Source organism: Mugil cephalus, chromosome 19 (genome assembly GCF_022458985.1).
Source record: "Mugil cephalus isolate CIBA_MC_2020 chromosome 19, CIBA_Mcephalus_1.1, whole genome shotgun sequence".
Lineage (NCBI taxonomy): Eukaryota > Metazoa > Chordata > Actinopteri > Mugiliformes > Mugilidae > Mugil > Mugil cephalus.
Genome location: NC_061788.1, coordinates 4,789,243 through 4,798,759, shown reverse-complemented (window position 1 = coordinate 4,798,759; position 9,517 = coordinate 4,789,243). Strand labels below are relative to the sequence as shown.

Here is a 9,517-nt window from a genome sequence, read left to right as displayed (position 1 = left end):
ATTTCTTCCTGTTCCTACCAATTTTAATGTTGTCCTTCTGCAAAGATAACGTCCACGTATTCAATTTTATAAAGAAATTACAAGAAAGAAAACAGCAACAAAGGAGGAAGAACAATGCTGTACTGTACAGATACATTTAAGTACAGTCTGCGGGTAGGTAAAACCATAGACATAGATAAAGGTATCTATCTCTATGGGTAAAACCACGCAATCAGCGTGGCTGCCACAAGCTGTGATCGTTTTGTTCCACTAGGTGGCGGCATAGGTCAGAAGGGCCCGTGGTCTGCTTTGAACGTCAGATGAAGAAGTTAGCGTTGCGTTCAGTACGCTGCTGCCTCACAGCGTACAGAGAGCAGCAGATAGTTGACCAGTGTGTACATAATACGCCAGTTTTCTTTATTACTAGCTCGAGTTTGTCTCCGTCACACTAATAATTATTTCGGATATTTCCAGAGAAAGCCCGAGAAGGACCCAGGACGTGAGAGGACTTTTTTTTTTTTTAAAGAATCCTTCTGGTCAGCTTCCACTTTGCTTGTTAGCCATTTGCCAAGAGAGAGAGAGGATATTTCTTCAGCCGGTGGAAACATGAGCTTCCTTTTGTAAGTTATCACTATGAGACGAATGCTTGTTTTGTTTAGCCGTTTTTAACGCTGAATTTGATATGTCATATGTGCTGCACCACTAAAAAAGCTAGCTAGCCGTAGCCTAGCATGGGCTTCGGCTACTTCCTGGGCTCGCCTTTGAGTGTTTCATATGTTTCGCTTTATTTCTCTGCAATTTTTTCAGTTAAAATGATATCGGCAGTGGTTTTTAATTAAATAAATCTTCGGTGCATCCGATACTATATACGCTGATACAACTTTTATCTAAGTAGCCTATTAGCCGGAGAGGGTTTCACAATCTGGGCCGGATATTTGCTGGGGAAAGCACTACAAATGTCACGGCTAATCCTTTTGCCGATGTGACTAAAAAAAGGCACCGATCAATCTCTGATCTATAAAAGTAACGCCGCCGTCTGCCGTCGATATTTAAGGTGGCTGCACAAACATTAAATGCTCCCTGAGGTGAGGCTGTTAGTCACTGGAAGGAGTGTTACAAATCTACCGGAAAAGCCAACAAACAAACGCCCTATAAGTCACCAGTTTTTAAACTACTACTTAAGGATGACTTCTAACATAATTGCCCTCACAAAGCCCTGCGGTTTTAAAAACCTGAGCCCATTTCCATTTGACAGGAATGACAAAAGACTCAGCTGATCTCTTTAATCAAAAATACATTTCCCCCTGAAAGAACGAGTTGTAAAAATAAAGACTGGTGTGTTGCATTCAGTCACTGTTACTTGTAATAATAGCACGTTTTGTCCAATTGAAACATTATACAAATGAAACAGGACATTTTTATAAAAACAGATGCTCTAATTAAACGGAAATCTGTTTTGCGTCCAACCCACCACGCTGTGAAATTCTTGTTTAATGGGGCAGTGAGATGAATTGAATACCTCAAAATGGCCTCATTATACACAGAGAGACATACTGTTCTGGTCCAAACCTGCTAAACCCCAGAAGACTATAGCCAGCTTTAATTAAAAAATATATATATTGTGTTGTCTTGAGGGTTATCCGAGTTCACGATTCCTCATCCATACCAGTCTACCTCCTCATTCCTCACACGTTTTGTTTTTCCTCTTTTGAAATGTGACTCACAGTGGAAACCGTTCGTCCAAAACATTCAAGCCCAAGAAGAATATCCCCGAGGGTTCTCATCAGTACGAGCTGTTGAAACATGCGGAGGCCACGCTTGGAAGTGGAAACCTGCGCATGGCAGTCATGTTGCCCGAGGGCGAAGACTTAAACGAGTGGGTCGCAGTCAACAGTAAGCACTACGTTTATCTTTTTTTTTGCGACCTTTTTTTGCGCCTTCACATCAATCTCCTCTTGGTCTTTACATTTGTGGTTGTGCTTTTCATTAGACTTGAAATCTCAATTAGTCCACATCGTGAATCATTTGAGAGCGAGCTATCGCAGTGTAAGATCCAGGCATTCGCTCTAAAGGCCACGCGCATTCACGCCAGACAAACCACCGTGAATGTTAAATAGACTTTATTGTCTGTACTGTGAGAGCCCTGTTTGCTTTCCTCTAAATTGAGACAAATGGCGGGTCAGCAGAAGCTTGATTTCCTGCTGCCTTTAAGGTTTAAGTTGTTCCGCGGCCTAACAAATGATTATTTGTCCTCCTATTTTTACGCGCCATTAACAGAGAGGGGTTTTTCTACTTTGTGAACTGCGCCTCTGTGCTGCCATCGCCGCGCCACGATAATTGTGCTCGGCAGCTTTCGTAGGAGGTTTGGAGGAGATTTGGTCAGAGTTGCACAAGCTGTTTTAACTTGCACAATAACGGGAAGTCGGAATAAAAGTGCTGCGAGCGGTGACTTCTCCTACCGCCAAGCAGAGATGACTTTTCACATGATCTCCGTTCACGAGAATCACTTCACTTCATTATTTTAGATTTTTTTTTATATGTTTATAAGATGTAACGGACAGAATTAATCAGGGGAAGTTCTTTGGTCTTTACCAAGCTCACCTATGCTCTGTTCGCTTTATACCACATGAACATTTTTGTAGAGGCTAAGTAATGATATATCTGAAGCACTAGGTGTGTGTTGTTTTTTTATTTTTCCATTTTCCCACCCAGAGGTAATGTGTCATATTATGAATCACCTGACATTTTGCTGTTACTTGTTGCAATGTTAGTTTAAGAACATCTGCAGGGTATTGTTTTAAAATATGCATCGGGCCACACTCTGGAATGTACCTTGACTTCTCCTTTTATCAGTCTGCTCATCAGCAGGCACCACCTCATTTCAGACTGCGACAACAGAGACGCTCGTGATTAATAACCTGAGTTTTCATCCGTCATCACCGTGTGAACGTTCAGATGGAGCCTCGGTTACGAACGCAAACGTTTTGGTCTTTTGAAACAGACCGATGAGATGCGCACGCAACGCATATGCGGATCAGCTGTTCAATGTGTATTTTTTTTCAGCCCGAGCAGCAAGCGGAGCACCAACTCCAACGCTGCCAGTACTTAAAATGGATCTCTCCAACTGGTGGGAAGGCAGAGTTGGCCGTGTGCCTCTGGGAATGTGTGGTAACACAGCGTGTGCCAGATAGTTGGCTGGAGTGTACACTGGTGCACAGTTTGGATTGGGGCAGTCAAGTGGCTGTGGGAGGGGGGGGGGGCTAGATGCCAACTATTTTTTTGCTGGCACACTGGATCTATCTTGTATGTGCTTGAATTAATATTATGTTTTTTCTTTTTTCCAGCTGTGGACTTCTTCAACCAGATCAACATGCTGTATGGCACCATCACGGACTTCTGCACGGAGGAAAGTTGCCCGGTCATGTCTGCTGGTCCTAAGTAAGCAGAACATAGACGGAGCCGTAAAACTGCTCCTCCTTTTTCTTCATTCTTCGCTGTTTGACGAGGTTGAACAGGGGTTGGGATCGACCGGGGGTTAGGTTTGCGAAAGGCAGCACCTCTGTCGTCACTGCAATCTTAAACGCGCCACCACATGCGCTCACACATGTACACACATGTGTGTGTTATTTGCTCTGCATGTTACAGCTCACCTGGCTTAGACTTCACTTTTTTTTCACTCTATCTTTCGCCCCCTTGATATGGTCATGATTTTAGCTGTTTGTTACCGCAACATAAAGTAAAACGGCAGTTACGTCTGGAAAGTGCAACACAACACTGTGCTTTCGTCTGCAACCAAACACGAGCACCTGTATTTGTCGGTTGATGAATACAAAGTGTGGTTCTGCAGATTGTTATGTGGATAAAAGAACTGCAGTCTTGCTGGTAGAGCGACTATTTAGAAATCAGCGAGTTTAAAGTCCCAAATCACAACTTATGTGACCATGAGTTCTCTCCGACTGTTCAGTAGTCTGCACTGTTTTCATGTCAACTAATGCTAAATGTTGACTGTATATACTATGAACAAACCATCATGACGTCACCCATTGGATTCTGAAGCCCAAAGTGGGATGAGCTTTATTCCGCCCACACTCAGATATTCCAAATATAAACGTGGCGTCGGACATTGAGATCCACCCACCCAACTCTCTGCTACCTGTTAGCTCAGGCTAGCACCGGTCACCGGTGAAATAAACTACTGAGACCAAAACACGTTTAATAGTGCTTTAAATTTGGGCTTTTTAACATGGGGGTCTACGGGGGAATTGTTTCCTTTTGGAGCCTCAAGTGGCCACTCGCTGAACTGCAGTTTTTTTGCACTTCCATATGGGCTTCATCACTCAGACCTGGAGGTTTCCGCTCGATGCTGACCAGCACAATCCTCAAAAATTGATGCTATCAAGAATAGAAAACCAAATAAGAACGCTTACAATATCTCACTGTCTGGCCTCCTCCCTCTAAGCCCAGAAGATTGTCAGTGAATGTTTCACATGCTGCTTTAAACAAAAACGTCTATTGTTGAATCAGCTGGAAACCATAATCATACTCATCTCTATTTCATGTAGGTATGAGTACCATTGGGCCGACGGGACCAACATCAAGAAGCCCATCAAATGCTCCGCTCCCAAGTATATCGATTACCTCATGACTTGGGTGCAGGACCAGCTCGACGACGAGACGCTCTTTCCTTCAAAGATCGGTAGGATTTGGTCTCTGGCTTCTACGAGTGCCCACCTCTGTGGAAAAGTAGGATTTAATGCACTTGATCAGTGGGATTACATTTTCAGGATTGTTGGAATTTCATCTGCCATGCAAAATGAATGACTCGATCCACGGAGATATGACCCGTCCTGCTGGTTTATCGTGTGCCAGAGGTTTTATTTTTAACTTGTAGTTTTGCTTGAAAGTCTAGACAAGTAGATTTTCCTTGGAAGTTGTGTGACATGGAAGAGGTTTTAATGAATGAGTTATTGGTAAAGGCCTCTGGCTTTAACGTCTGACATTATTGCTCATGTTGCAGAAGATAATAGCAGTCCATTGTGATTCAGAGCTCCCACTTAAATCAACAATTTCAAAAACAACGCTTTAAGATATAGCTGCGGTTACGGACGTGCGGGATCATCGACTAGACAAAGAGTTGACAAACATGCCAACGCAGTCTCGGCCTCACAACCTGCTGAGGCTTGTGCTGCCTGAGGTGGAGCCCTCCTTTATTTCTGCTGGATGGCGGCCAGCAGAAATAAATATCTGATGGAACAAGTATATATCAGCGGAAGGACTACATGTTCTCACCTGGAATGACAGGATCTACTTCATGGCTCATGATCAACAGATGCTCTCTTTGATTCGCATGCAAAGCAACAAAAAATACTTGTCGCACATGCTTAAACTTTTAACCCCGTCAGGAGCATCTAACATATAAATGTTCAGTGTCCCCCAGGTTAAGCATTTAGATGTCCACACACATGCACTGGTGGCTTTAGTCAGGGTCTCCTTGTCCCCCGTTGGTCGCTGCCTTCTTTTAAATAATAAAGTCGTCCCGTCGGCGGCTCCCTCCGCTCAGCTCCCTTTGAGCTTCGGGCCAAGTGCTCTCCACCTTGGTTATGTGCTGCACAGCTGTTCGCTGAATCAACGTTTAAAGAGCAGAGCTGTTTAAACAACCTCCTTCCTGCGCATGAATTCTTTGTTCGCCGTTGCTGTCATGATTGTTTGCACTTCCCTTTAAATCGTGCCGTGGCCTGCCTGTGTAGACGTTTGAGGCCCAGGAGAACATGCAAAGTGCCGTGGAGCTGCTGCTTGTTCGCTCTGAAAAGGAAATAAATGATAATTTATTTTTTTTAATGTGTGCTGTATTTGTTTCAGTCCTCACGATGAAATGATTGTATTAAAGCAACAGCACGATGGAGGTCATGATCACGCTCTCACTTCGTTCAGTGTCGGCTGATTGGATCACAGTTCTGCAATCCTTATCAGCAAATACTGGGGCGCAGTAAAAGATTATATAAACAGCTGTTGTCTCCAAACAATAGGTTGATATCATTTCAAAACCCTTGTCATGTGTAGGGGTGAGTTTTTGCAAGGACTTCAAGATATGATACGTATCGCGATACTTAAGTCACGATACGATACATTATTGCGATATTAAGATATTGCGATAAGTTCACTGACAAATTTTAAATGCAGCTTAAAGTACACGTGGTATATGTGTCAAAAAAAACAATATTAATCCAAATGATCCATTTCCAATTTATTGCACTTGTACAGAAAAAGTGGTGGTGGAGGTGAAAGTCGTTCACGATTGAATCGGAAGAAAAACACATCGACATTTTTTTCATGTCATGTACATGGTAATATGACATGAAATGTGGAACATATTGAGCTATAAAGTCTCTGTCACCCACCCTGAAGCTAATTATTCAGATTACCCAGGATGCAATGCTCTACCTGAACAGGAGCTGAGAAAACCAAACCCAGTAAATAAAATATTTGTTGGTGTTTGGAGAATGTTTTTTTTATTCTGTATCTTTTCTTATGTGTTTTTTTTATATCGTCTGCTTCCTTCTTGCCCCCTTTCGTCCCAAGGCGTCCCCTTCAAGCGTAACTTTATGTCGGTGGCGAAGACCATCCTGAAGCGCCTGTTCAGGGTCTACGCCCACATCTACCACCAGCACTTTGACTCCGTCATGCAGCTGCAGGAGGAGGCCCACCTCAACACGTCGTTCAAACACTTCATCTTTTTTGTTCAGGTAAAGTCGTCTCTGAACTTTCACTCCGTTATTAACAATAATAATGAATCGGCTGACCTTTTTTTTTTTTCATTTCGCAGGAGTTCAACCTCATTGACAGGAAAGAGCTCGTCCCACTACAGGAGCTGATTGAAAAACTGACAACCAAGGATAGATAAACAGCAATGTAACCCTTATTTTATTGTTCTTCTAGTTTTTGCACAGATACCCACCCCACCCTGGCTGTATGTATGCAGTATATACTATATTTCCATTTGGGGAAATGTTTTTAAAGAGGCCAGGAAGAAGGAAGGGTCTTGATAGGTTTAAAGGCACCAGGACTAACGCTATCAGGGATTACACACTTAATTGAACAAAACCACAGATTAACATTAGAGGAAATGGGTTTTAGCTGTATGGAAAGAGAAGAAAAAGTATTCAGTCACGGCTTCCATTTAGTTTTCTATTAGATATTTTTCACTCGGATTCACGTTCACGTCTATTTCCAGCTCACTCACAGGGGGGAGTCTAGTGTGTAATACAGAGTTGCTCTATCATAGGGGGTCGGTGGCAAAAATATAAGACAGCATTTAAGCCAGGTAGTTATTTTATTATTAATTAATCCACAGCTGAAGGATTTGGGTCTTGGTTTGCTAATGTTCACATATCTAATAGTGGATATCTGTCAATACAAAGGAATCCTAAGTGCCTAGCATGGCTCCTATTTGCCCTATGTCAACAGCGAGGACTGTACGAAGATAAAGGCCATATAAACACATAATTGACGCTCGACACTAAAAAAAATTTTCTTTTCTTTCGTCGTACATGCATCCAAATCCCCCTCTCTCCTCTCTTTGTACTGTAACTTGGTTAAAATAGGATTTTCTCTTAATAATCGCATCGACTTTATTTAGCTAGAAAGTCTCTTCGCCAAGTGTTTTTCCGCACAGGTTACGATAAAAATGAATGTGTCGAAAGGACGTAGAAGAAGCGAGGCTAGGATATAAATGTCAGACTTTTAGCATTTTTCTAGTGACATGTTTTTTTTTTTTTTGTTTGTTTGTTTTTTGTTTTTTTCCTGAAAACAACTTTAAATAGTAGAAGCGGATTTTAGGAAACGCCTGCAACCTGAAATTGTATATAAATACCTGCAAACAGGCGTAGAAGGTAAAGCTTAAACTCCACCCTTTTGACTCGGATGACGCTACATCCCTTGTGTTCCCGCTGGCCATAAAGCACTTTGAACAATTTTCCTGACCTCTCTTGCCTGAATGTTTTACTCTGCGTGGACCGTTGTTTGTGGAGAAGCCACGTGACTGATCCTCCCCTCGTGGGGCTGGGTGCCGCCGCTCGTTTAGAGGCCGCGGCGGGATCCGAAATACGAATCGATTATCGGATCTTTCGAATCGAGATCAGTTTGACTTTTTTTCGTCTTTAAACCCAGCCCTACTCTTTCATATTTCCCCCTCCTCCCAAATGAATGTTGAATGGCTTAACCTCCTTTGAGATCAGCTGTAAGGCACAAGTGAGACTTCCTAATGCTTTTATACAAACACTAGGTGCATGTGTACCCGTCCCCTAATCTCAAAGTGTAGTGTTACTATGCAATAATTGACACGACACTAATTACCCCTCCTACTTTATATCCGACATTAACCTTTGCTTTATAAAAATGCTTAAATTCGGGTGTTAAAAAAAGAAAAAAAACATTAAAAAAAAAAACATTTTCTATCTGAAATTAGTCCGAGAGGTTTAACGCTTCACGTGTAAATACCAAGAAAATGAATTTCGCAGCGAGCATGGAGTGGTAGCTTTTTGGTTTGACGAATGCATCGAGGCTTTTTAGAGGCTGCCCCAACCCCACACTCTCCTTTGGTTTGAATATTAAAACATTTGAATCGTTATTTTTTCCCCCTCCCTTAGCTGTTATGAATGTTACTGCTCACCAGGTGTCTGCAAATGTACTAGAGAGTCCTGAAAGCGTCTCCTCCTCATGAAAAGCCCGTAACGACGCAGCCTTTCGCCTACAGTTTTCTTTCCTCCTCGACTGTAAGAAACGATGAAACACGTGTAAATAATGGCTTGGTAGGGGGTTTTCAATGCTACTGAATTGATTTATGCTGTTTACAAGACGAATAAAGGTGGTCTTGACTCTTTGACTGACTTGTCTGTTCACTGCGTCCCATGAGCTCAGAGCAGGTACATGAGCTCCAACACAGCGTGAGGAACTTTCTCTCTGATGTTACATCATATTACACTTTACTTTTCAGATTTATTTACACGTGACGTTGATTGATTCAGTTCCGCTCCCACAGTGAATTTACACTTAATCTTTTTCTAACCACTAATCTACCACGACCGTGCAATTTCTGCTGTGGTTCACTAAAGTCTGTCTATGTCGAAGATCAGCCACAATATTACAACCACTGAAAAATAACACCAACCGTCTTGTGACGACTCAGTGCTCTGCAGGGGAACTCCTGAACCGGGAATTCATTCATATGGATGTTACTCAGTCATGTAGCAATGACACTTCTCGACGGCAGGAACCGTCCCCAGCAGGATGCAAAAAAAAAAAAAAAACTGACCCAGTATCTGTGGGATGATCCACAGAGGCCTCTCTCCTCCGCCCATAGGACCCACAGGACACCCTCAGAAGGTCACAGCTGTTTTGGAGACACAAGGGAGACCTACACAATACTAGGAAGGTGGTCACAATCTTATGACTAATACGGTGTATGATCTCACCTTATTTATTCTGAAAGGCTGTCAAATTTGCTTAAATAAAAAAATAAAAAATTGAAAGCCACTCACTT

At 42.5% G+C, this 9,517-nt stretch overlaps 1 protein-coding gene across 1 annotated transcript; it reads left to right on the top strand.

Annotated features, from left to right (window-relative positions):
* Positions 1-305: 305 nt before the first annotated feature.
* On the top strand, positions 306-8,860 carry LOC124996506 (MOB kinase activator 1B). Its single transcript, XM_047569600.1, has 6 exons — positions 306-599; positions 1,706-1,872; positions 3,324-3,417; positions 4,542-4,675; positions 6,559-6,722; positions 6,803-8,860. Exons 1-6 carry the CDS (start codon positions 586-588, stop codon positions 6,878-6,880), a joined length of 651 nt encoding a protein of 216 aa, XP_047425556.1. The 5' UTR covers positions 306-585; the 3' UTR covers positions 6,881-8,860.
* The last annotated feature ends 657 nt before the right edge of the window (positions 8,861-9,517 follow it).

Excerpts from the sequence above, each read along its gene's own strand:
- LOC124996506 (XM_047569600.1), top strand. Across the intron at positions 1,873-3,323 it reads CGAGTGGGTCGCAGTCAACA|CTGTGGACTTCTTCAACCAG; the intron begins GTAAGCACTACG and ends TCTTTTTTCCAG. Across the intron at positions 3,418-4,541 it reads GTCATGTCTGCTGGTCCTAA|GTATGAGTACCATTGGGCCG; the intron begins GTAAGCAGAACA and ends TATTTCATGTAG.